This window comes from Leucoraja erinacea, chromosome 33 (genome assembly GCF_028641065.1).
Source record: "Leucoraja erinacea ecotype New England chromosome 33, Leri_hhj_1, whole genome shotgun sequence".
In the NCBI taxonomy this organism is placed as follows: domain Eukaryota; kingdom Metazoa; phylum Chordata; class Chondrichthyes; order Rajiformes; family Rajidae; genus Leucoraja; species Leucoraja erinaceus.
Window position 1 is genome coordinate 16452714 of NC_073409.1, and position 26629 is coordinate 16479342.

At 45.2% G+C, this 26629-nt stretch overlaps 2 protein-coding genes across 4 annotated transcripts in view; both read right to left on the reverse strand.

Annotated features, from left to right (window-relative positions):
• On the reverse strand, window positions 1-7804 carry LOC129712756 (interferon-stimulated gene 20 kDa protein-like). 2 transcript variants are annotated; one of them, XM_055661463.1, is made up of 3 exons: window positions 7303-7804; window positions 3103-3303; window positions 1-666 (listed from the first exon to the last, which is right to left on the reverse strand). In XM_055661463.1, exons 1-3 carry the CDS (start codon window positions 7531-7533, stop codon window positions 613-615), a joined length of 486 nt encoding a protein of 161 aa, XP_055517438.1. In that variant the 5' UTR covers window positions 7534-7804; the 3' UTR covers window positions 1-612. The 2 variants fall into 2 exon arrangements, with proteins under 2 accessions (XP_055517438.1, XP_055517437.1); XM_055661462.1 differs by having other exon boundaries at window positions 1-671; window positions 7303-7783.
• The window catches only part of LOC129712754 (apoptosis-enhancing nuclease-like), a 26224-nt gene continuing 7118 nt past the window's right edge, over window positions 7524-26629 (reverse strand). For both annotated transcript variants that reach the window (XM_055661459.1, XM_055661458.1), the window contains 2 exons: window positions 23530-25746; window positions 7524-7655 (listed from right to left, as the gene is read on the reverse strand). In XM_055661459.1, coding sequence (XP_055517434.1) covers window positions 25531-25746 — 216 coding nt within the window. In that variant the 3' untranslated portion in view covers window positions 7524-7655; window positions 23530-25530. The remainder of the gene's footprint in view (window positions 7656-23529; window positions 25747-26629) is intronic.

Below are 26629 nucleotides of genomic sequence, written 5' to 3' on the forward strand. Positions count from 1 at the left end.
TATCAAGAGCTCTTGTAATCTGATCAACAGGTACATTAAAACCATAACTCAATGAATAAATGTACTGCAGGTGTACAGTTGTGTGGTGGCCCGACCGGACAGTCTATGGGGTCAGATAACTCCCGAAGGCTGAGATCCAGGTTCAGTTATCTAAGCACCCAGGAGAATGTTCAGTAGCACCAAATCTACAAATGGCACCAAATCCCTGAGCTGATAAGAGTTGGAGGAGAAAGATAAACTATCAGGTGTGATTCTTTTACCCTTCAAGCAGGCGCAATGAAGAGGTGAAACAATGGCGATTCCTGGCATTTTCAGCAGGCCCACTTGGGGTGAGACAGGCCAAGGTTCCAAGGAGCAAAATCTATGGAAGCAACATAGGAAAGAACAAGAAATCTATGGTGTTGTGTGGAGAGAATAAAATAATGCAAGGCATTTTGAGATCATGGCTTAACAGCAGATATGATTCCTTGTTTACGCAGCATATGAAAATCAGAGTTTTCTAATCTGGTAGGTCGTTTTATTCATTAATATCTGTCGTATTTTTCAAATCGGTTTACTATCTCCACATTGGCCCCCTTGGTGAGTTGAACCTCCCACAGGTTGTCCACAAGTTTAAAAAGTTCCATCGCTGCGCTTGCATCTTCCACGGAGGAGTGACCTCGGAGGCTGCTCTGTCGAGGAAAAGAGGGAAGAGTGAGGACGACAGTGCGGACAGGGACAGGGACAGTCACACTGCTGCTAGCAGAGGTGTACATGTTACCCAAAAACCACAGGCGTCAGGAGAGGAGTTGGCCATTCGGCCCACAGCACCTGCTAACCATTCATTATGCTCATGGCAGGTCATCCAAAACAAGTACCATGTTCTTGCTTTCTCCCCATGTCCTTTGATTTCGGCAGCCCTAAGAACAATAGCTATCTCCTTCAGAGGTAAAGAACTTCACACACTCTCTATCCTCTGGGTGAAGAATTTTCTTATCTCAGCCCCATGCAGCTTATCCTTTCATTCTTAGATTGTGACCCCCATGCTCCTCGAATTCCTTGCCATTTGTAACATCCTCCCTTGGTCTAATTTACCCAGTCACGTTAGAGGTTTGTATGTTTCTACCAGATCCCCTCTCCTAAACTAGTGAATATTAGCCTGATGATCAAAGAAAGACACAAAGTAATGGAGTAACTCAGCAAGTCAGGCAGCATCCCTGGAGAACACGGACATGCAACATTTCGGGCCACGACCCTTCTTTAGACATTAAAGGTCCTGTTTCCATGCTGCATGACCCTCAAACCCGACTGCTCCTGCCTTGTGTTTAAGAAGGAACTGCAGATGCTGGAAAATCGAAGGTAAACAAAAATGCTGGAGAAACTCAGCGGGTGCAGCTGCATCTATGGAGCGAAGGAAATAGGCAACGTTTCGAGCCGAAACCCTTCTTCAGTCTGAATGTGTGAGGATCAAGGCATCATCTCACAGTCATAGATGCTGCTGCACCCGCTGAGTTTCTCCAGCATTTTTGTGAACCTGCTCCTGTCTAGTACTGCACCAGCTTGCTAATGACTGAGGGGGGCAGCAGAGAGGGAGTTTTACATTGCACTCACAACAGGAATCAATGCGGATAGGCAGAAAACGCTGGCGTAACTCAGCGGGACAGGCCGCATCTCTGGAGAGAAGGGATGGGTGATGCTTCGGGTGGAGACCTTTCTTCAATGTTGATGTAGTTCAACTCTACACTGACACAACCTTTCCTTTACATGCCACTGTTTGATTGAAAATATAAAGTGAGTGTCACACCCTGATGTCCTGAGTACAAAATGATGCGTTTCATTCAGCATTCAGTAGAACTGCCACCTCACAGCGACAGAGACCCAGGTTTGATCCTGACCTCGGGTGCTGTATGCCTGGAGTTTGCACATTCTCCCTGTGACCGCATGAATTTCCTCTGGGTGCTCCGGCTTCCTCCCACAATCCAATGACGTGCAGGTTTGTATTATATTGGGCCTCTGGAAATTGCTTCCAGGGTGTAGGAAGTGGATGGGAAAGTGAGATAACATAGTACCGGTGTAAATGGGTGATCGATGGTCGGCATGGACTTGGTGCCATACTGTTTCTTTAAACTAAAAAGCAAAATTGGTGCCTAGGCTTGTTCGCTACATTTATCAATGGCCTTTCTATTTCCAGCACATGTTGCATCTGCACCATTTTTAAAAATTAGTTTCAAATTATTGGACTTTCCTACAGTCTAGCAATATAAAAGATCCATGCCACCCACTCCTGGATAGATATAGTTTCCTGTGATCAGATACAACTTCCTCACATGTTCAAGCTGTCTCCTATGATATACAGTGTTTAAGAAGGAACTGCAGATGCTGGAAAATCGAAGGTAGACAAAAGTGCTGAGGAAGGGTTTTGGCCCGAAACGTTGCCTATTTCCTTCGCTCCATAGATGCTGCTGCACCCGCTGAGTTTCTCCAGCATTTTTGTCTACCTCCTATGATATACCTATGGACACATGTGCACATGTACGCAAGCACATATTTAATGAGGAAGAAGGAATGAGGGAGAGAGATAGTGAGTGCAAGATGGCAAGAATAACACCAATGAGTCAAGGAACTGCAGATGCTGAAATCTTACACAGCATAAAAAGTGCTGGTTTACTCAGCAGGTCAGGCAGCATCTCTGCAGCATGTGGATAGGCAACTTATTGGGTTAGGATCTTTTTCTCAGACTGTCAGAAGGACGATCCTGACCTGAAAGTGGCACAGCTGGCATTCAATTTGTCTTTCTAACTCATTTAATATGTGCTTGCTTATGTGTGAACGCATGTCCATATGTACATCAAAGGAGACATAATGGTTCCCACAGCTTGAATGTGTGAGGAAGCTGTACCTGATCACAGGAAACTATACTTGTCCAGGAATTGATGGCATGGATCTTTCATATTAGCAGGCTGTCGGAAACTTTGATAGTTGGAAACAAATGGTGCTGCAGAAGCAGCATTTGCTGGAATTGGAAAGATTGATAAATGTGGTGAATAAATCTTAGTCCCCATTTTTCAAGATATCTACAGAGAAAGCGTAGTTTTGTGTGCCGCTGCTTGCCAACCCGTTTACCTGTATTCTTTTCCTCAGCAATTTCTGGCAGAGGATCTTCAATGAGGCCCGCCTGTCAGTTTTCAGCATTGCCATTGTGATCAGCAACTTGCACGAGGAGGTGTCCCGTATGGTGTAGCTTGTGATGTCCGTGCTCAGGACGCGGAAATCGGATCTCGGATCGTGGCCCACAATAATTTTCCCTTCTAAAATCTTCAAAATCTGAAATGGAATTGGCAGACATTTTGTTAGAGTAATTACCTCAAAGATCTGCTGCACATTTCCTCAGGATGGCTTAAAGTGCTTCATAAACATTTTTACAAACTACCATGGTTTTTATAGGCACTGTAGCCATGGCAGGTTCCCACAGAGAGAAAACAACTAATTGCTAAATGGTGTACGAAGGGTTCATTAGTTATAGGAGCAGAATTAGGCCATTCAGCCCATCAAGTCTACTCCACCATTCAATCATGGCTGATCTATTCTTACCGCTCAACCCCATTCTCCTGCCTTCTCGCCGTAATCCAAATGATATCAAGGCTGACGTGTTATTTAGCCTCATTTACACCCTTCCTAATCAATAATCTATCTATCTCCGCCTTCCCAATACCCAATGACAGCCTCCACAGACGTCTGTGGCAATGAAATTCCACACATTCACCATTTTCTGGCTAACGAAATTAGGCAGTGTTGGGCAGGCAGTGTTGAACATAGAACAGTACAGCACAGGAACAGACCCTTCAGCCCACAATGTCTGTGGTGAACATGATGCTAAGACCAACCCTTACTTGCCTGCACATAACCCACACCCCTCCATTCCCTGTACATCCATGTCCTGATACAAAAGTCACTATCGTATTTGCCTCCATCACCAGCCCCAGCGGCGCGTTCCAGGCACTCAACACCCACCCACTGCCCCAGGCATCGCCTTTAAACTTGGCCCCTCTCACCTGTGCCCAGCCTAACGGTGAGGAAACTGAACTATTAACTCTGTTTCTCCACAAATCCCAATTACTTACTAAGAATTACACAAAATCAGAGGGTAGAAGGTGACCTGTCATTCCACTGAGTCCGCAGCTCAACTACCAAACCATATCAAGGCTGACGTGTTTTTTAGCTACACGGTGCCTCAGGGAGGCCGTCAGCATTCACAAAGACTCCTCACACCCTTGCAATAGTCTGTTTGAACTTCTACCTTCCGGCAGACGTCACAAGGCCTTCTACGCCCGCTCCTCCAGACTTAGGAACAGCTTCATCCCCAGAGCTATAGCTGCTCTGAACCGGCCCTGCTGATTGCCCCCACCCCCATGAATTGTCTCCCTCGGATGGTCACGTCGCACAGCACAGACCTATTTGCACTTTATACTGCTTTACTGGTTTTTTTTAAATCTTGTTTTTCTGGGTGTCTAAATTTTTAGTTAATTAAGTTATTTAATTTAGTTATTTAATTTAATTTAGTTAATTAAGTTGGCTAAAGGGATCAGGGGGTATGGGGAGAAAGCAGGTACAGGATACTGAGTTGGATGATCAGCCATGATCATATTGAATGGCTGTGCAGGCTCGAAGGGCCGAATGGCCTACTCCTCCACCTATTTTCTATGTTTCTATGTTATTACATCGGATGGAAGCTGCATACCAAATCTCGTTGTTCCTCTGTGCAATGACAATAAAAGATATTATTATTATTTACACAGTTTACTTCCGTATATCCATTAATAACCCCACAGAATAAACATCTATTCTTGTCAGTTTTAAAACCTTTCGATTCATCTGCCCCAATCCTCAGTGACATTTTTGAGAAGAAGGGATTCTGAGTTTCTACTTTGGGTTGCATTATTGAATTGGATGCAGTGTTTGTGAAAGAGTTGTCAATCGTTATATTACTGTACCAATTATAGTGTTCCAAGGACAGAACACCACATTATCTAGTCAATTAAATAAAGATGTGCCTTCAAAAAACTAGTTGGGAAATTATCCAATTCTTAAACTACAGGGAGAAACCTAGTGCAGAGTGAAATTACAGCACAGGATGAAAATAATGGCTCTTACAAATGGCTTAAGTGGCTTTTAGATGGGTACATGGATATGCTGGGAATGGAGGGATATGGATTATGTGCAAGCAGATGAGATTAGTTTATCTTGGCATTATTTCAGAACTGAGAATGCGGGTTGAAGGGCCTGTCCCCGTGCTGTGAAGACGACTCATGAAGATTTCAAAACTCCTGTCGTTTTTTTCTCATCTCAATTTTAAATGGCCTCCCCTTTATTCCTAGACTGTGGCCCCTGGTTCTGGACTCACCCAACATTTTTCCTGCATCTAGCTTGTCCAGTCCTTTTATGATTTTATATGTTTCTATAAGATACCCTCTCATCCTTCTAAATTCCAGTGAATACAAGCCCAGTCTTTCCAATCTTTTCTCATATGACAGTCCCACCATCCCGGGGATTAACTCGTGAACCTATTGAGACATTCTGCTTCAATAGCAAGAATGTCCTTCCTCAAATTAGGAGACCAAAACTGCACACAATACTCCAGATGTGGTCTCACCAGGACCCGGTACAACTGCAGAAGGACCTCTTTACTCCTATACTCAAATCCTCTCATTATGGAGGCCAACATGCCATTAGCTTTCTTCACTGCCTACTGTACCTGCATGTTTACTTTCTGTGACTGGTGTACAAGGACACCCAGGTCTCGTTGTACTTCCCTTTTTCCTAATCTGACACCATTGAGATAATAATCTGCCTCCTTGTTCTTGCCGCCAAACTGGATAACCTCACATTTATCTACATTATACTGCACCAGCCATGCATCTGCCCACTCACCCAACCTATCCAAGTCATCCTGCAGCCTCATAGCATCCTCATCGCAGCTCACACTGCCACCCAGCTTTGTGTCATCCGCAAACTTGGAGGTGTCACATTTAATTCCCTCATCTAAATCATTAACATATATCGGTCCCAGCACCGAGCCTCGCGGCACTCCACTCACCACTGCCTGCCATTCTGACAGGGACCCGTTTATTCCTACTCTTTGCCTCTTGTCTACCAACCAATTCTCTATCCATGTCAATACCCTACCCCCAATACCATGTGCTCTAATTTTGCCCACTAATCTCCTGTGTGGGACATTATCAAAGGCTTCTGAAAGTCCAGATACACTACATCCACTGGCTCTCCTTCATCCATTTGCACTTGTCACATCCTCAAAAAATTCCAGAAGATTAGTCAAGCAGGATTTCCCCTTCATAAATCCATGCTGACTTGGACCAATCCTTTTACTGCTATCCAAATGTGCCATTGTTACATCTTTGATAATTGACTCCAGCATCTTCCCCACCATGTCAGGTCTATAATTCCCCATTTTCTCTCTCTCTCCTTCCTTTCTTGAAAAGTGGGATTAGCTACCCTACAATCCACAGTAACTGATCCTGAAATTGATCCTGAAATTGGCCACCATCTCAAGGAGATGTTGAAGGGCTTTACTGTTGGAATGGGAAGTAGCCATCGGGTTCGTAGGTTCGAGTCCCAGCCAGGAGACTCACGCACAAAGCCAACACTAACCATGCTGTTGCAGTGCGAGGGGAAGTCTACTTCATTAGTTTAGTTTGGTGTCACGTGTACAGAGGTACAGTGAACAGCTCGTGTTGCGAGTTATCCAGTCAGCGGAATGACAGTACATGATTACAATCGAGCCAATTACAGTGCTTAGATGCATAAGGGAATAGTAAATCCAGCAAGGTGATGCATTCTCAGAGGATCTGGCACTTTCCGCTTTCCAGCAGATGTAAAGGATGTGTGCAACTGACGAGTTGCGCAATTCCCCATGGCAATGAGACCAACATTTACCAGCATTACTAACACGACATGTTTATTATCACCCGTGTGAGTTGCTGGGTACAAACTATATGCCATTGTTCCTACTTTATAACTGTGACCATTCTTCTAACCTGTATACTATCAGCTTTAAAGTGACTTGGCGTGCCCCTGAAGAGTGTCACATAAATGCACCCACACAACATTTGCCCTTCACTGTAAACTGCTGGACACAAAATGCTGGAGTAACTCAGGGGGTCGGGCAGCATCTCTGGAGAGAAGGAATAGGTGACGTTTCGGGTGGAGAGTGGCCCTTCTTTCATCACCGTGTCTCAGTGATGTGGGGGATCAGAATGGCTCTGCATCGGGATCATGACTTAACTATTTCAAGGGGGTGAAACTTACCTCTTCTCTGGCGATGTGATAAGGCAAGGCTGTGTCCATATCTAACGGACGAATCCCACTCACTTCTGTCCTGTAATCGGTTATGGTCCCGTCGGGTTTGACAAATTTGTCGTAGATCACTTTGCCGCTGTAGTCCACGATGCTACAGCGGGCCAGGCCACTTTCAAGGCCGCCGTCTCCAAGTCCCACCATCTCGCAGTCCATTGCAACATACTTGGAAGGGTCTACCATTGTTCAGCTTGTCGGGCACCGAGCGCTCCCTGCAAACTGCAACCGAGTCCAACTGTGGTGACAGCAACTTCCTCCTTGCACTCTGCTCGTTGGCTCAGTTCGCCCTTCCACTGGATACTTGCCTGTAGGTGACAAAACATATCCTGATCTCTACAGCTTGGAGTTTCGTGTCGTCACTTTCAGTTCAGTGCCGAGATAAAGTAACAGCGAATCAACAACAGAGCGAAGGAACGCCCACACTTTCACCGTACCCATGGATACACTGTTGTCTTCCTTGCTTATCGTTGTTTTGGCTTGCTACAGCACTATCACGTGAGTGCAATCTGCCATAAAATACAAATGTTTTTCAGCAGAGCTCGAGGGTAATTTCGCGTTTCTGCTCAGACCTACCCCTCAAAGCCGCTGAGACCCAAATCTCAGAGATCACTCAAGAAGATTGACACAAAATGCTGGAGTAACCCAGCGGGACAGGCAGCATCTCTGGAGAGAAGGAGTGGATGGATGACTGCTGAAGAAAGGTCTCCACCCGGAACGTCACTCATTCCTTCTATCAAGAGATGCTGCCGGTCTCGCTGGGTTACTCCAGCATTATGTATCTATCTTCGGTGTAAAACAGCATCTGCAGTTCACTCCTACTCGAAGTTCAGTCACTTTGTTCCCTTCATGAACCCCTGGGTTTATTTGGCTCCCTGTGCACCTTCTCCCACTCCTAGTATCATACAGCTGTGTATTTTTCTCTCTGTAAAAATGGATCAGGGGCACACTCCACAAGTGGCACACACACACACTTACACACACACACAAAATGATGCTCACACAGGCTTAAATTCGCCTTAGTAAAGTTAGCAAGTAGAATACTTTTTCAGACACAAAGCGCTGGAGTAGCAGCAAAGTGCTGTTGGTAGACTTACTGCCTCACAATGCCAGAGACCCGGAGAGTGGAGTTTGCAGGTTCTCCCTGTGACTGCGTGGGTTTTATTTGGGTGCTCCGGTTTCCTTCCGCATCCCAAAGACGTGCAGGTTTGTAGGTTAATTGGCCTCTCTAAATTGCCACAAAGTGTGTCGCAAGTGAATGAGAAAGTAGGATAACATAGAACTAGTGTGATTGGGTGATCGATGGTTGGCATGGACTCTAAACTGTAGTTAGAGATACAGTTTAGAGATTCCACACTGTATCTCTAAACTAAAATTAAACTCAGTGAGTCAGGCAGCATATCTAGAGAACATGGAAACGTGGCAATTTGGGTGGGGACCCTTCATCAGGCTGCCGGGGTGGAAGATTGCAACCTTCACGTGGTCCGCCCTGTTTCGACGAATGCAATCAACCTGGCATTGCACAATCAAATAAGATCAAATAGAACAATAGGCTGTGCATGCCATATGCAAGAAGAAGGTCAAACTGCCTTACACCTACCAGAAATGGAAAAAGGGATAGGTTTGAGGATAATCTTCTGTACACTGACGTTCTGAAGGTCATTCTTTGCAAGGAAACTCCGTTGTTCCATTTCCAAATACCAGCTAGCCTACTGCAATATGCAGATTTTTAAATTTGTTTGCGGGTTCTTTTTATTACAACATAGCAACAGGATAAAGCTATGCAGCCCCACAAACCTGTTCCACCATCCATTGTGTTTATGCCAATTTCTGAACTAATCCATGTACTTACCATACTCCACCTACCGGACTCCACGTCATTCAGTACTTTGCCATTTGTAGAAGAGACTTTTACATTTCTACCACTGCCTGTGTGTAAACAGCTAATTAACTTCACCCGCATTTTCTCTGGAAAGTCAGTGGTTGAGGGGAGAACTGATAAGAGTTACATAAAGTTATGGGAGGCATAGATAAGGTAAACAGGACTATTTTCAGAGATAAAAGTATCAAATACTGGAGGACATAGAAGGTAGAGGTGAGAGGGGGAACGTTTAAAGATGTACAGGGCAAATATTTTTTATACAGAGGGTGATGGGTGCCTGGAACACACTGCCGGGGGCGGTAGTGGAGGCAGACTTGATAGTGCGTTTCAGAGACTTTTGGATAGGCATACTGTATGTATATGCGAGGAATGAAGGAGAAAGGATTATGCACGGGCAGATAAACGTTGGTCTTGGCATCATGTTCGGCACAGACTTTGTGGGCCGAAGGGCCTGTCCTGCGCTGTACTGTTCTATGTTTAACAATGTGGAATCAGGCCCTTCGGTCCACTGAGTCCATGCTGACTATTGATCACCTATACATTAGTTCTATGTTATTCCACTTTTGTATCCTACACACTAGGGCCAATTAACCTACAAACTGGCATGTCTTTGGGATGTGGGAGGAAACCAGAGCACCTGCAGAAAACCCACGCGGTCACAGAGAGAATGTCCAAACTCCTCACAGACCGCACCCACAGTCAGAATTGAACCCAGGTCTCTGGCGCTGTGAGGCAGCAACTCTAGTGGAAAATAGAAATATACCCACACTTGAATGGCCTGGTTTTAATTTTTAGACATGGTTTAATGGATCCCTAACCATTGAAAATAGTTTCTCTCTATCTACCTGTTTAAGAAAGAACTGCAGATGCTGGAAAAATTGAAGGTGGGCAAAAATGCTGGAGAAACTCAGCGGGTGAGTTTCTCCAGCATTTTTTGCCTTCTCTCTGTCTACCTTATCAGTTTCCCTGAATATCCTGAAAAGTTCACAGCTCACGGCTTTATCTCCCAAATTCCAGGAAGTACAACCATAGTTTCTGTAATCCCCCCAGTCATCTTGATAGCCAAGCATCATTCCCACCGCTTTCCAAGATTAATGTGTTCTCCCAAAATCCAGCATCTGTAACTGTTCACAAAACATCACAGCATTAGGAATAGAGCAAGAGTAGACAATTTATCCCCTAAGGTAGACAGGAATGCTGGAGAAACTCAGCGGGTGAGGCAGCATCTATGGAGCAAAGGAAATAGGCAATGTTTCGGGCCGAAACCCTTTTTCAGACTCCTATTTCCTTCGCTCCATGGATGCTGCCTCACCGGCTGAGTTTCTCCACCATTTTTGTCTACCTTCGATTTTCCAGCATCTGAAGTTCATTCTTAAATATTTATCCCCTAACACCTGTTTCACATGGTCATGGCTAATCTTTATATCTCAGTGCCATTTTTCCCCAGACTAATTCCATATCTCTCTATTTCCTTAAGGGCCTGTCCCACGAGCATGCGGCAAGCGCGACCAAACTGGAAGCGGGGGTCGTGCGGGGGCCGTGCGGAGGTCAGGTGATCCCGTACGAGTTGACGTGAAGTTCGAGCAAAGTCCGTGGGACGTTCGCGCTAGGCATACGCCGTTGAGATGCTGCGTACGGCGTCGAGACGGTGCGTATGCCCGTCGAGGCGGTGCGTATGGCCTCAATGTGGCCGCGGGCCGGCAGGCCGTTGCCGCGTGGAATTTTTGAACGGTGTTCAGTTTTTCAGAGCCCCGCGCGATGTCCGGACCAGCTCCGCACAACTCCATACGGCTCCGGCGATCGAAGTGGGACCGGCCCCGCGAGGCCGTACGGCTCAAGCGACCACGTTAGGTCGCGCTTGCCGCATGCTCATGGGACAAGCCCTTTAATGTCCAATAAATCTATTGGTGGCTGTTCTGAATATACTCTGTGAATGAGCTTCTCCCAGCCCTCTAGGGTACATAATTCCAAAGAGTCATTACTCATCGAGTGAAGAAATCCTCTCTAGGTGTGGCTAATGCCTATCATTTGTACTTCCTCATTTTAACTACAACAGCAAGCATTACATTAACCATTTCAATTATTTTCTGTATCTGTTCATGATTTAATGATCAAAATAGTCCTTTGAGTTTCAAGATTCAAGATTCAAGAGAGTTTATTGTCATGTGTCCCTGATAGGACATTGAAATTCTTGTCTTTGCTTCAGCACAACAGAACATAGTTGGCATTGACTACAAAACAGATCAGTGTGTCCATATACCATTATATAAATATGTACACACATGAATAAATAAACTGATAAAGTGCAAATAACAGATAATGGGCTATTAATGTTCAGAGTTTTGTCCGAGCCAAGTTTAATAGCCTGATGGCTGTGGGGAAGTAGCTATTCCTGAACCTGGTTGTTGCAGTCTTCAGGCTCCTGTACCTTCTACCTGAAGGCAGCAGGAAGATGAGTGTGTGGCCAGGATGTTGTGGGTCCTTGATGATACTGCCAGCCTTTTTCTTTGGACCTCAAATTTTTCGACCCTAATACCATTTAGAAGTTATGGGCCACCTAGTTAAACAGGGTGGTGAAAAAAAGCAAGGCACAAAGTGCTGGAATAAATCAAAGGGTCAAGTAGCATTGGACACACAGTGCTGGAGTAACTCAGCTGGTCAGGCAGCATCTCTGGAGAAAAAAAGATGGTTGACGTTTTGGGCCAGAATCCTCCTTCTTGACATTTTGCAGTGGCGCAGACAAAATGTGTGGAAAGGAACTGCAGATGCTGGTTTTATAGCAACCTGACTCGCTGAGTTACTCCAGCACTTTGTGTCTATCTTCGGTATAAACCAGCATGTGCAGTTTCCTTCTGCACAGAAGGGTTCCGACCTGAAACGTTACCCATCCTTTTTTCTCTAGAGGTGCTGCCTGACCCGCTGAGTGACTCCAGCATTTTGGGTCAAACAGCATTTCTGGGGGAAATGGATAGGCAACGTTTCGGGTCAGGACCCTTCAGGAGAATAAGAAGGTGTATGGTGTGCTTGCCTTCATCGGTGGAGGCATTGAATACAGGAGTATGGGACACCCTGAAACAAGCGTAGAAATCTCTGGTCAGGCCGCGCAATTGTAGGATTGTGCGTAGTTCTGGTCACCACACGTGCAGGAAGAAGGATGTGGTACAGTTATAGAGGTGCAGGAAAGATTCACAGGAAGTGGAGGGCTTGATTAGGGCGCAAGGAGAGATTGGTTAGGCTGCTGCTGTTTTCCCTGGAGTGAAGGCAGCTAAGTAGTGATCTTTACTCAGAGAGTGGTAGCTGTGTGGAATGAGCTTCTAGTGAAGGTGGTGGAGGCAGGTTCGTTTTTATCATTTGAAAATAAATTGGATAGTTATATGGATGGGAAGGGAATGGAGGGTTATGGTCTGGGCGCAGGTATATGGGACTTGGGGAGATTATGTGTTCGGCACGGACTAGAAGGGTCGAGATGGCCTGTTTCCGTGCTGTAATTGATATATGGTTATATGGTTATAGAGATGCATAAAATTATGAGGGGCATAGATAGTAACAGTCACTTTCCCAAGAGAGGGGTGTCTAAATCTGGAGGACATAGGGTTAAGGTGTGAGGAGAAAGATTTAAGGGGCTTTAAATCTTGGAGGCAAGTTATTCACACAGAAGGCAGTGGGTATGTGGAATGAGGTGCCAGAGAAGGGTACAAGACAGGTACAATGACACCATGTTAAAAACATTGGGATAGGTATGTGGGTGGGAAAGGTAGTTCATGGGCCATATGCAGGCAAAGCTCATGTAGGCAACCAGGTTGGCAAGGATAGTCTATTTCTGTGCTGGATAACTCAGTACCTATGAATATAACATGAAAACGTTTCTTCAATAAAACATTGACGTCTAAATTTTCATAATGCTTGCTGCATGTTAGGTTTTAATGATTAAGCAATGTTAAATCCTATTGGTTTTACACGTCACATGATATTATTCCTGCACCAGAGGATTGGTGTTATTCTAGTGCATCATCTCAAGCTGAAATTCACTTTGGACTCATTTCTGTCAGCTGATTCATGCAGAGGAATTTAACACAATGAGTAAACAATATCGTAGTCATAGTAAGTACCCTTCTAAGAGAGGTGTCCAAGATCATGGGGGGAATAGATAGGGTCGATGCACAGAATCTTTTACCCAGAGTAGGAGAATCAAGAACCAGAGGACATAGGTTTAAAGTGCGAACGGAAAGACTTAAGGGCAACCTTTTCCACACAGATGGTTATAAAGAATTTGTTGCCAGAAGAGGGAGTTAAGGCAGGTGCTATAGAAACATTTAAAATACATTTGGACAGATACATGGATCGGAAAGGTTTGGAGAGGTATGGGCCCAATGCAAGCAGGTGCAACTAGTGTAGATGGGGCATGTTGGTCAGCATTGCTGCAGAGCTCCAAGGGTGATACTGGCTCTCATTCTTTTGACACTTTAACTCTTCCCTACACTCCCACTCTTTGTCCGAGCCTTCTGCTCTGAGACAAGGAAGCTTATGGTAAGTTTGTGGAACTGCATTTCATCCATTGGAGATATTACCAATGGCCTCGACAAAAGAGATAAACAGTTTAATGCTTTTTCCTATTTGCATTTGCTGTGCTCTGGGTGGTTATGTGACTGGGCTAAGAGTCAGAGTGCTTGGCCTTTGATTGGGAGATGCGAGTTTGAAGAGTGGTCGGGAAATTTAAATTAAGTAAATCGGATAATTCTGGAAAGTCTCAGTCAATGGTAACCAAGAAATATCTGGACAATCACTTCAGGAAGGGAAAGCAGTCCACCCTGCATACAACTTCATAGTTATTTAGATGCACTGTCTTTAAAATACAGCATGGAAACGGGCCCTTTGACCCACAGAGCGCACACCAGTTTGCACTAGTTCTACAGTACGTTATCCCACTTACGCATCCGCCCCCTACACACCAGGGGCAATTTACAGAGTCCAATTAGCTACAAACCCCCATGTCTTTGGGATATGGGAGGAAACCACAGCACCCGGTGGAAATCCACGTGGTCACAAGGAGAATGTGCAAAGTCCATAAAGACAGCAGCCGTGGTCAGGATCGAACCCGTGTCTCGGGTGCTGTGAGGCAGCATCTCTAACAGTTGTGCCCCCACAACTCCCAACTGCTAGCTCCTAACCACTTCCTCAGGTGGAGAATAAACGCTGGCAATAACAACAAAATCATCCACATTTGGTAAGCCAAAGGTCCTTGTCTCAAGTATACTTCATTTGCACTTTATTACAGTTTTTTTCTTTTTGCACCTTTCATTGAGCTGAATTGTGACTGGGTCACTGACTATTAACTTTCAGTATCCATTTCCTAAACATATTTTCAGTTTCCATTTGCTATCACGTTCAGTTTCTATTTCCTCGTACATGTTCAGTTTCTGTTAACTGAAGCTATGACCTATTGCAATTGTGCGATGAAGGGTTATTCCACAAAATTTGCTGGGCTAATTAATGACCCCTCCTAATTAGTCCTCGTTATTGTATTCTCCATAAACCCGATATCATTTCAAAGTATGTCATGCGCCTCACTTGAACCAAACTGAACCTTTTGCAGCCACTCGTTACACACCAGGGGCGATGTACAAATGGCCTTTAACCTACCGACACGCACGTTTTTAGGATGTGGGAGGAAACCGGAGCACTTGGAGAAAACCCACGTGGTGACGGGGAGAGTTGTGCAAACTCCACACAGACAGCAGCCGTGGTCAGGATCGAACCTGGGTCTCTGGTGCTGTGAGCTGCACCTCTGTGCGGCCCCCACAATCTCCAGCTGTCAACCCTTAACCACTTCCTCAGGTGGAGAATAAATACTGGCAATGACAACAACAGCATCCACATTTGGTAAACCAAAGATAATTGTCTCGTTTAAACTTCCGTGCTCTACCATTTGCACTTTATTACAGTTCTTTCTTTTTGCACCTTTCATTAAGCTGAAATGTATCTGGGTCACTGACTATTAACCACCCATTTCTTATTATAAAATATGCTCAGTTTCCATTTCCTAACATACTTTCAATATCCATTAGCTATCACGTGTTAATTTTCTATTTCCTCATACATGTTCAGTTTCTGTTTACCATCCCCAGTGCATGATATTTTGAGCTTGGTGGCTCAAGAATGCAGTTTGAGATTGAAGGGTGTGATAACGTCAGTGGAACTTCAGCTCAGTGGAAGCCAAAAGCTGACGTTCTGCATCTCTGGCCAAATACAAATAGTTTACAGTTCATTATTTGCTTTTTGCACTGTTTTATAGTATTGAAAGGGCACACGCTGATCTACTAACATTCGCTGGATTAAAACCAGTTCTCGGTAGGTTTCCAATGGCACGTTGCCAATGAAAAAAAATTGGGGGGGAAAAAGGATGGGATTTAAAATATTTAAGTAGTAGTGATGACCTACCGGATATGCAATTGTGCAATGAAGGGTTATTCCACATTATTTGCTTGGCCAATTAATGACTCCTCTAATTTGGCTATCGTTATTCTATGTTTAAGAAGGAACTGCAGATGCTGGAAAATCCAAGGTAGACAAAAGTGCTGGAGAAACTCAGCGGTTTCCTTTGCTCCATATATGCTGCTGCACCCGCTGAGTTTCTCCAGCACTTTTATCTAATTTCGTTATTCTATTCTCCTTAAAGACAATATCATTCAAAGTATGGCGGCATATTGTTGCAGTGCCAGACTCGTTATCGATCTTGACCACGGGTGCTGCTTGAAAAGTGTTTGTCCCTGTAAGACATTCTCCCTATCACCATGTGGGTTTTCTCCGGTGCTCCATTTTCCTCCCACACTCCAAAGATGTACAGGTGTGTAGGTTCATTTGCTTCGGTAAAATTGTAAATTGTCCCTAGTGTGTAGGATTGTGCTAGTGTACAGGGTGACCGCTGGTCAGTGGGGACTTGTTGGGCCGAAGGGCTATACCTCTAGATTCAGGCACCTCACTTAAAATTAAATGTGTACACCCTAAAATGTGTTTGATGATCTTTACCAACATTGGGTTAATCAATACTTAAATATTTTAAATCCCATCCTTTTTTCCCCCAAATTTTTTTTCATTGGCATTCTTCCCCATCTCTCTAATCTTCTCCAGTCTGTAAATCTCCGTACTCAGAAGCTAGTCTCTTGATCAGTCGAGAATGTAATAATTCCATGACTTGCAGCTTGGCTCTCGCTCAATCAGAGGTCAGGAATTCCCCTCCCTTCCTGAAAAATCTCATGCATCAGTCAATGTTTGTGCTTTGTAAAACAAAACCTAAAAAGCTTGTTAAATAACTTATGATGTTACAGACACAAAAAAAAAGAAACTGGAACAAAAAATGCTAGTTTACACAAAAGGGCACAAAGTGCTGGAGTAACTCAGCGGACAGGCAGCATCACTGGAGAGAAGGAATGGGTGACGTTTCAGGTCGAGACCCTTCTTCAGACTGATGTCGGGGGAGTGGGCGGGACGAAAATAAAATGTAGTCGGAGACAGTAAAGGGCCTGCCCCACTTGGCCGTCATTTGCGCCTCATATACGCGTTACATGTAAATTAGGTCGTTTCACGCGTGGGGTGCGCATGCATTGCACATGGTGAGGCGTGGAATCGTATGCGGTGGCGCGTGGTATCGCGCGGCGCTCCAAGATTTAGTACAAGAACAAAATCCTCGCGCGTCACCTGCGTGACGTATTGCGTACGCACGCTGACGCATTGGGTACGCACGCTGATGCATTGGCGTCGTACGCTGGTGTCCCGATGTCTCACGTGTATGTTGTGGTGCGGCATGGTCACGGCACTGTGCGTCTACGTCCTTACGTCCTTGGGTCAATGTCCTGCTGTGCGCCGCAAGGTATTCTAATGATGTCACGCGCACCAGACGGCTGTGCTGCGCGTGATTTGCTCGCGACATCGCGCATCACGATGCGTCGACCTATTTTACATATGATGCGTAAATGAGGCGCAAATGACGGCCAAGTGGGACATGCCCTTTAGACTGGTAGGAGAACTGGGAAGGGGGAGGGGATGGAGAGAGAGGGAAAGCAAGGGCTATTTGAAGTTAGCGAAGTCAATGTCCATACCGCTGGGATGTAAACTACCCAAGTGAAATATGAGGTGCTGTTCCTCCAATTTGCACTGGGCCACACTCTGACAATGGAGCAGGCCCAGAACAGAAAGGTCAGATTGGGAATGGGAGGGGAGTTAAAGTGCTGAGCAACCGTTAGATCAGGTAAGTTAACACGGACTGAGCAGAGATGTTCAACGAAATGATCGCCGAGCCTGCGCTTGGTCTCGCCGATGTAGAGAAGTTGACACCTGGAACAGCGGATACAGTAGATGAGGTTGGAGGAGGTGGAAGTGAACCTCTGCCTCACCTGGAAAGACTGTTTGGGTCCTTGGATGTAGTCGAGGAGGGAGGTAAAGAGACAGGTAAAGAGACTAGGGAGTCAGTCTATCCCACGACAGAAGGGGGAGGAGTTGTACAGTTTGATGGTCACAGGGAAAAAGCACCTCTGTGCTGATTCTTGGTGGAATCAGTCTATTCCTGAATGTGCTTCTCAGGTTGACCAGTTAGTCATGGAGGGGGGTGAACTGTATTGTCGAAGCTCCGCAGTTTGAGGAGCATCCTCCCCTCCAAGACCACCTCCAGTGAATCCAACTCCACCCCCAGGACAGAGCCAGCCTTCCTGATGAGCTTGTTAAATCTGTTGGCGTCTGCTGCCTCCGCCCTGCTACCCCAGTGCACGACAGTGAAGATGATGGCACTGACCACCATCGTTTGGCAGATAGTTGGAGCTAAGGCTAAAGATGAAAGCAGGTGGTGTGAGAATGGATTGAAGCGTTGTGAATTGTGAAGCCAGAGAAAGGAAATGAAAGCTACCATCTTATCTTAAAATTCCAGTCCAATCAACAAATCGATCTCCTCCCGTCCAGTGAAAGTGCCAATGATAATGTAGCTCCAATAAATAATGCAGCACAAGAACAGCTCTGGGGTCACCTATCCATGTTCTCCAGAGATGCTGACTGCCCCGCTGAGTTACTCCAGCGCTGTGTCTATTGTGCACAGTTCTAGTCTCCTTTGTCATACATTGATATTTCACAAGATGTACTCAAATCAATTTTAAGTTTGTCAGTTTGAGATTTTAACTATTAACCACAAGTTACTTTCTCACTTTTGGCCATGTACTAGACTTCCATGTACTGAGTAAAACACAAAGAGCTAGAGTAGTTTGCTCAGCAGGTCAGGCTGTATTTGTGGAGGAAGTGAGTAGGTGACGTTTCAGGTCAGGATGGGCAGCAGGGTGGTGCAGCGGTCAAGTTGCTGCCTTACAGCGCCAGAGACCTGGGGTTCAATCCCGACTATGGTCGCTGTCTGTAAGGAGTTTGTATGTTCTCCCCGTGACCACGTGGGTTTTCTCCGGGTGCTCCCGTTTCCTCCCACATTCTGAAGACGTACAGATTTGTAGGTTAATTGGCTTTGGTAAAATTGTTCCTAGTGTGTAGGATAGTGCTGGTGTACAGGGGTCGCTGGTCGGCACGGACACGAAGGGCCTGTTTCTGCACTGTGTCTCTCAACTAAACGAAAGCCTTCTTCATGACCCAAAATGTTGTTGTCCATTCCGTCCACAGATGCAGTCTGACCGGCTGAATTCCCCTTGGACTTTGCATCAGCATTCCGGCATCTGTAGTTCCTTCCTTCTTCAAACCACCATGTCCTTGCCAATTAACAATTAGATATTGGGCAATGATGGAGAGAATTCAGGGGGTGGAGATCCCTGGATTGAATTGAATTTCTTTATTTGTCATTCAAAAACAAGTTTGAACGAAATTTCGTTGCCGTGCAGTCATAACAGTAAAAAAAGCAACAAAACACACGATTAAACACAATTTAACACAAAAATCCATCACAGTGACTTTCATCCAAAAAATCTTCGCACTGTGATGGAAAATTAAAAAAATTGCGGAGTCAGGGGATATGGGGAGAAGGCAGGAACGGGGTACTGATTGGGGATGATCAGCCATGATCACATTGAATGGCGGTGCTGGCTCAAAGGGCCGAATGGCCTACTCCTGCACCTATTGTATATTGGAAGGTAAAAAAAGTCTTATCTCTTCCTTGCTTCCTTGATAGTACATTAGTTAATAATTGAGAGGGGAGCAAGTGAGATATTGAAAGCATTTAATGTGGTGGAGAGGCAGAGGGAGAGAGAGAGAAGAGATTTACACTGATAATCCGAAAGCAAGGAGACAAATTTAATAAAATTAAATCTATTATTCAAGAGTGAAATCTGACAGCATGTTTTAAAAAAAAGTACATTCCTCGAGATTGCAGATGCTAAGACCACAGATAAGGCTGATTAATAAATGGGAGTCCCAATGGATAAGCAGCAAAGATAAATAAATGAGCTGATCAGCTACGAAACTGGAATGGTCAAATTACCTCCTTCGCAATATAAAATCAAAATCTCAAGTGGTTGAAGAGTTTCTTTCCATGTGCTGAGAATCTCTGCTTTATATACACATTTTAAAAATGATTTTTACTGGACAGAATAAGGCACCAAACATTTGCTGATGGGCATAGAATCTTAAACATGATTCTCATCTTGCCTCAATTCAATGTCTTTGATGAAAAGATCACTGATGTTTAACAATCCTGCAGGATCTTGCCCCAAGTTTCCAAATGTAGGATGACAAATTTAGTGACACAGTTAACACAATTAAGCTGATATTGGAAGTGGATGCGTCTCCACTCTGCACTATATCGTAGACTGTTTTACTGAAGGGGATCATTGAGCAGAGTGATTACATGTTCCACGCAGTGTGGTTGATGCCGTCTACCAGTGGATAAGGTACATAAAATCATGAGGGGTGTATATGGAGTGAATGCACAGTCTTTTACCCAGAGCAGGGGAATCAACAACCAGGACATTGGTTAAAGGTGAGAGGGAAAAGATGAAAAAATATGAGGGCAACTTTTTCACACAGAGGTCAGTGGGTATATGGAACAAGTTGCCAGAGAAGATAGATGTATACCAACTTAGAAACGTATATGGATAGGGAAGGTTTGGAGGGATATGGACCGAACGTGGCTATGTAGGACGAGCCTAGATGAGGCATCTTGGTCAGCAAGTTGGGCTAAAGGGACTGCTCCGTACTGTATGCCACCACGGAAGGGCTATGGAAAGTAGATAATCTATTTTGAAATATTGGGACATGCAACGCATTCCGATCCTGGGATGTTTAGGTCTAATTGATTCGCATTGCTAATGCACTTCTCACAATCTCAGTGTATGCAAAGGAACATTATGAACACCTTATTTTGTGGAAGGAAATATCCCCTGCATCTTCTGAACCACCTGTTGTCAACCTGCTACCCTCAGGGATCCATATCCATGCATTCCAACCTTCTCTACATCATGCATTCAGCCTCTCTACATCTCTCAGTATCCTACAATTTATTTGCATCACATCCCATCTTGTTCCCTGTCCAGTTTAATTTACATTGCAAATTATTTCAACACCAAGTACTACACAGGAACCATTAACCATAAAACTCCGATAACCAATGGCCTTGGGATATAGCCAGCCAACAGGTTTTCCGATGGTATTTCTATAAATACCCAAGTAGTTTCACTTCACTTTTTCTTTTAATGCTGCACATCCCCACCCCACCCCTTGCCCCAGTGAATCACGAGTTTAAAGGAACAAGAAAAATACAAACACTCTGGATCCCATAATCATATTCTGGCCGCTGTTCCCTGTTGAGGAGCCCCCAACCATGGCTCACACACACCCTGCCCCGATTTCAGACACTGACCCTGGCCGAAATCTCGATTATACTCTGCACCATAGGCTCACGTTATGGACTAATGATGAAGCCAAACGCTGGGCTATCAGGATTCCCGAACAATCGAATGCTGAATTCTTGGAGTTTTGCTGTACTCGCCTAGCAGAAATTGATTTGTGCGACTTGTAGATTTAAATCTAACATCCACCGGTTCCATTATCCCCTCACATCAGTTCACACACATTGTCGTTCCCAAGGTGAGCAGTAGCACCAAGAGCACTGAAGGCCATCGCCTCGCACTCTCTTCAGTGATGGCAATTTGAGCTGTGAGCTCCCTCCAAAGTACCAATGGAGACACGGAGCCTGGTGACATTGACCTCAGGCAAAGATACCACTTAACACAAGAAAGCAAATCTTTTGAAAATAATTTATTGCCACAGAGCCATACGAGAAATGTATCCAAAAAAATCATTAAAACCAATTTGATGTCTTAAATAAATGGAAAATATGACAGAGCAGTGAATATAGTGGACAATAACAAACTGGTCTGGAATTCCCTTCTAACTAAGAATGATCAAAGCTTCAGAAAGACAATTGGGTTGAATATTAGTAAGGGTGTCACAGATTGTGGGGAGAATGGGGCTGAGAGGGAAAATTGATTCCCTCTATAGATTTGATCAGCCATGATCAAAGGGCAGAGCAGACTCAATGGTATGAATGGCCTGAATCTGCTCCTATGTGATACTATTAGCAGTAACTGCCTTCATCGTGGTATACATTTCATTTTCAATTTGGGGAAAGCAATTTCAACCGTTTGCAAAGGTGTCCTCAAATACGAATCACCTCCCCTTCAGAAGGCACCAGTGGATTCAAAGGATGCAAACTGTGAGAGAACATTCAAGAGGAGAAATAATCACAGCTCTCTGTGAGCCCACCTTCAGCTACGGATGGATTGAGGACCAAAGCCAGAAGATAGTAGGAGCAGAAACACTGCCGATGATCATTATCTACAACCAAGGGTGATGTTCCTAGTTTGCAATAGAGAGATGGTTTGAATTTTGACACCTTCCAGGTAGGCTGATTCAGAAGTGTGTCATTGAGACGAGTGAATTTGTACAGCACTGGGTATAAACAGGGCACAACCCGAGGGAAGATTTGTGACCATTAAAATATGCAAGGCCAAACACAGTATTAACCAAAAAAAAGACACAAAGTGCTGGAGGACTCAGTAGGTGATGCAGCTCCCCTGGATAACATGGATATGTGACGTTTTGGATCAAGACCCTTCTTCAGACTTCAAACCGTATTACCCAAATGTCATTGGATATGGTGATTAAACCCACTCATAAACCAGTCTCAAGAAAAGTCCCAGCCCAAACATCACCTATCCATTCCCTCCAAAGATGCTGCCTGACCCGCTGGGTTACCCCAGTACTTTGCGTTTTGCTCAGGATTCCAGCATCTGCAGTTTCTTGTGTCTCTGTGAACCCATTCCGAGAGTTTGTTTGATCTCAATCACTAACGCCCTTTGTTCTAAACCAGTTCCACTGGCTTTGTCAACCTGCAATTCACTCGAGGAACTGGGTAGAGAAAGTAAATTAATGTGTTTAAGAAGGAACTGCAGATGCTGGAAAATCGAAGGTACACAAAAATGCTGGAGAAACTCAGTGGGTGCAGCAGCATCTATGGAGCGAAGGAAATAGGCAACGTTTCGGGCCAAAACGTTGCCTATTTCCTTCGCTCCGCTGCTGCACCCGCTTAGTTTCTCCAGCATTTGTTTGTGTACCTTAGAGAAAGTAAACACCGCTGTAATTGATCTCATGGACTTAACAACTCGAAAATAAACAGCGGACTGGGATGGTCACGGAGAACTTGGATAGACTATTTCCAAATGTGATGATGGGGCCAAATAATTCTACATTCAAAGGAAGCATCGGCCCTGCTCCAACGAACCAAATGAGAATAATCAAATCGGTTCAGAAATGTGGTTGAGGGATGAATATTGATCAGGGTATTGGAGAGAATGCAAGTGCTTTTCCTTTGAAAATTGACATGGCCTCATGTGTTAATCTGAGGGCTCAGCAGAGTCTGAGATCGATAGCTTGCTAGGATTCTCACTGGAGTACAATTTCTCGAGTGGAACAGCAGTGCGATCACCTGACCTTGTAATCTTTGGTACACCACAGATATACACGCACAAGGTAACAACACAGAAACCATTAGCATGGATGATTGTTGAAGGCACACCCGTTCAAAAGACAATTGAGATAAATAAGAAACAAGAAACCCGCAGTGGGCATCAATGGGTTAATCTGCTGCTTCCTGGGGGGCAAAACATGACTGTTTGACCGTGGTAAGGTGGATTTAGAGTTGTAACACAGAGAGCAGGTGAAGTCCTATCCTCCGTTCCCGAACCATGAGCAACAGAATGCAATTCCTCAACTATTCTTGAAACAAATTAACATTTGACACAAGTGGAGTGGGCCGGTTAACTTACTTCTGTTTTCGCCAGATTTTGCCGTTACTTGTGATTCTGCAGGTTAGAGACATGCATGAAGCAGACATTTTGAATAGAACTCCTCCCTCACGTGACGTCATCAATGGGGGATTGATACCACAAACCCTCGGCCCACCGATGACGTCACAGGGACCAAGAGTCACAAGGGATTCGGCATGGAAACAGGCCCTTTAGCCCTCGTCGACCAGCAAGCAGCCATTAGCACGAACACTTATCTCAATTTTTAATTCTCTCCACATTCCCATCAACTCATCCCAAATGTGGCCACTCACCTGCCAATTGATCTACCGGCTTCTCACCACCATCTTTAGGATGTGGGGGATATCCACACTCAGAAGAACAAGCAAACTCCACACAGACTGCACCAGAGGTTAGCACATTTTGACAGGTACATGGATAGGACAGGTTTAGAGGGATATGGGCCAAGCGCAGGCAGGTGGGACATGTTGGCCGTTGTGGCCAAGTTGGGCCAAAGGGCCTGCATGACTCTATAAATCTGGGCCATTGTAGCTATGAGGAAGCAGCTCTGCTAGCTGTGTCACTGTGCTGCTGGCGAGAAGCCAGTAGATCGAAGGCAAGTGCAGATGAGTGGGATTATTTGGGGAGAGCAGATGGGGATGTGGAAAGAATTATAAAATTGAGATAAGCATTCGTATTAATGGCTGCTTAGCCCATGAACTCCCCGCTGGCGTTCCCCATTGCTTGTTATTCCAACTTCTCTATCGACAGTCTATCATGGTAATATATTTCTTGCTCTTGTGGGTCCACGTTGCCCCAAAGGCAGGCACAGTGGCGCATCTGCTGCCTCATAGTGCCAGAGGCGAGGGTTCGATCCTGACCCCAGGTGCTCTCTGTGCAGAGTCTGCACGTTCGCTGTGACCTTATGCGTTTCCTATGGGTGCTCCGGTTTCCTCCCACATCCCAAAGGTTTGTAGGTTAATTGCACTCTGTAAATTGTCCCTAACATGGAACGAGTGGATGAGAAAGTGGGATAACATAGAACTAGTGTGAACGGGTGATCAATGGTCAGCACGGACTTATTGGGCCGAAGGGTCTGCTTCCATCTTTAAACTACAGTGAACAAAGGAAGAGGGGAGATGAGAAACTCACATTCTACTCTCTAGCACCCATTTGCAAGACGGGCCATGAGAAGAATAACAAGGCTGCATCATTCGGTTAGTAGAGTAACACAGACCACGAGAGTTATAACTCATTGCAAGTTTGCATCTTTGCTTTTAAGCCGTCGAGGGTGATGCTAGTTTAAACATCAAACTCAATGTCTCAGAACCAGACAGCGAGCTGGAATGAGGACACAGAGGAGCAAACCCTGGGCTGCACAGCCCGATGCTCTCCAGGGTCACAGCCAGCATTTGGGAATGGGGACATTTGGCATCAGTGGACCAGTACCACAGGTGGGGGTTGGGTGCAGAAATGTTGAAGATAAACATTGCAAGAGGAAGTACAAAAGTATAAATCTGGCTCCCCTGTATACTGTCTATTTGCCTCAGCCACTAACACAGAACAACACCAGCAACGTTTACCCGCCACATTAAAAAACGACTCTGGCATAATTTTCCACCCAAGCTCAGGGTCCGCTGCATTGTGATTGCATTGGGGGGGAATTTTCATCCAGGCCTCACAATGAATCCAGTGTACAAAACAGCATTCCTCGTAACTCATTCTGGACACCTTAGTGGCAGGCTAAATGTTGTGGTGGTATAGCAAGTTGTAGTAGAGGGGGACTCTCTGTTCAACTTAGACCGAGATAGTCCCTCAACATTAACCCTGAACCCCTGCATCCTTACAGGTAAATTCTACTGGCGAGAGGGATTAAGCACCAATTTGCTGGGCAGGAGGAAGGACTGAGAACAGGTGAATCAGAGAGAAAAACTAATCTCCTACTCCAACAGGCAAGTGAATTTGAATTTGAATTGATATAGTTCGTCAGCACCATAAATGTTCATCTCCGCTGGCGAGTCTTCATCCTGAGGATAACGTTCCCCAGTCATTTAGTTCAGCAGGCCAGTACTGGTCATCCATGTAGTGACTGACTTCAGTGGCTGTGTCAGCCGTCGTATGATCGTGTGCCGTCGATAACTCACTGTGCAGTCGCTGCTCCCACTCAACCTCCACCAGTCGGTACAGCTGCATGGCGGTGCAGGCGTCCTCAACCGAGCAGTGGCCGTCACTGCCAACCTGTCGCAGGAGGGAACAAGAGCAAATCAGGGAGGGGGAAGGTATAATGTCTTCCCAGACCATTGCGCTTCCCCACCGCCAAACTATTCAGCTGCTGCCCACTGCAGAATTATTAATCCTCTCAGGTGAATAAAAAGATCCCACAGCACCATTTCAGAGTGTAGGTAGATAAAAAATGCTGGAGAAACTCAGCGGGTGAGGCAGCATCTATGGAGCGAAGAAATAGGTCCTTCGCTCCATAGATGCTGCCTCACCCGCTGAGTTTCTCCAGCATTTTATCTACCTTTGATCTTTCCAGCATCTGGTCCTTCATAATGTAGGAGTGTTTAGACCAACGCCTGCAGAAATGATGCTTGAACCAATGTGGGAACTGGCTACGGCACGTTGTTGGTTCTTCGTAACAACGAGCTAATGGCTTCAAAATATGTAACAACTCAAGGAAACGCAGTTCGATACAAATGCAAACCCCTCTCTCTCTCGAGAGTGCTGCTTTGATGAAGACTAACAACGCATAAATAGGACCCGGTGCTTTCAGTGACAGACTTCTTGGTCAATTCTGGGAGTTGCTCTGTACCAGCGATTCTGATGCAACCAAATGGTTCATCCTAACCCCTGTCAACCTGCATTATGAGTTTTCTGTCAGAGGGGCAGCTGCTCCTGGTTTTGCAGAGGCTGTGCCACATTTTTATACAATCTTGGAACTCAGTGGCAGCATCAACCGATTGGTTTACTGTCACATGCATGGAGAGTGAATAAGCTTTATGTTGGTGGCTGTTAGCCATGTGCAGAAATGATGCCATTCGTAAGTTGGTTCTTCGCCAACAGCTGATGCGAAAAAACGTTGGGATCGCAGTGGTGCAGCCAGAGTTGGCCTTACAGCGCA

Excerpts from the sequence above, each read along its gene's own strand:
- LOC129712756 (XM_055661462.1), bottom strand. The coding sequence starts at position 7,533 with ATGGTAGACCCTTCCAAGTATGTTGCAATGGACTGCGAGATGGTGGGA. Across the intron at positions 3,304-7,302 it reads ATCACATCGCCAGAGAAGAG|ATTTTGAAGATTTTAGAAGG; the intron begins GTAAGTTTCACC and ends ATTCCATTTCAG. Across the intron at positions 672-3,102 it reads TGCTGAGGAAAAGAATACAG|AGCAGCCTCCGAGGTCACTC; the intron begins GTAAACGGGTTG and ends TTTCCTCGACAG.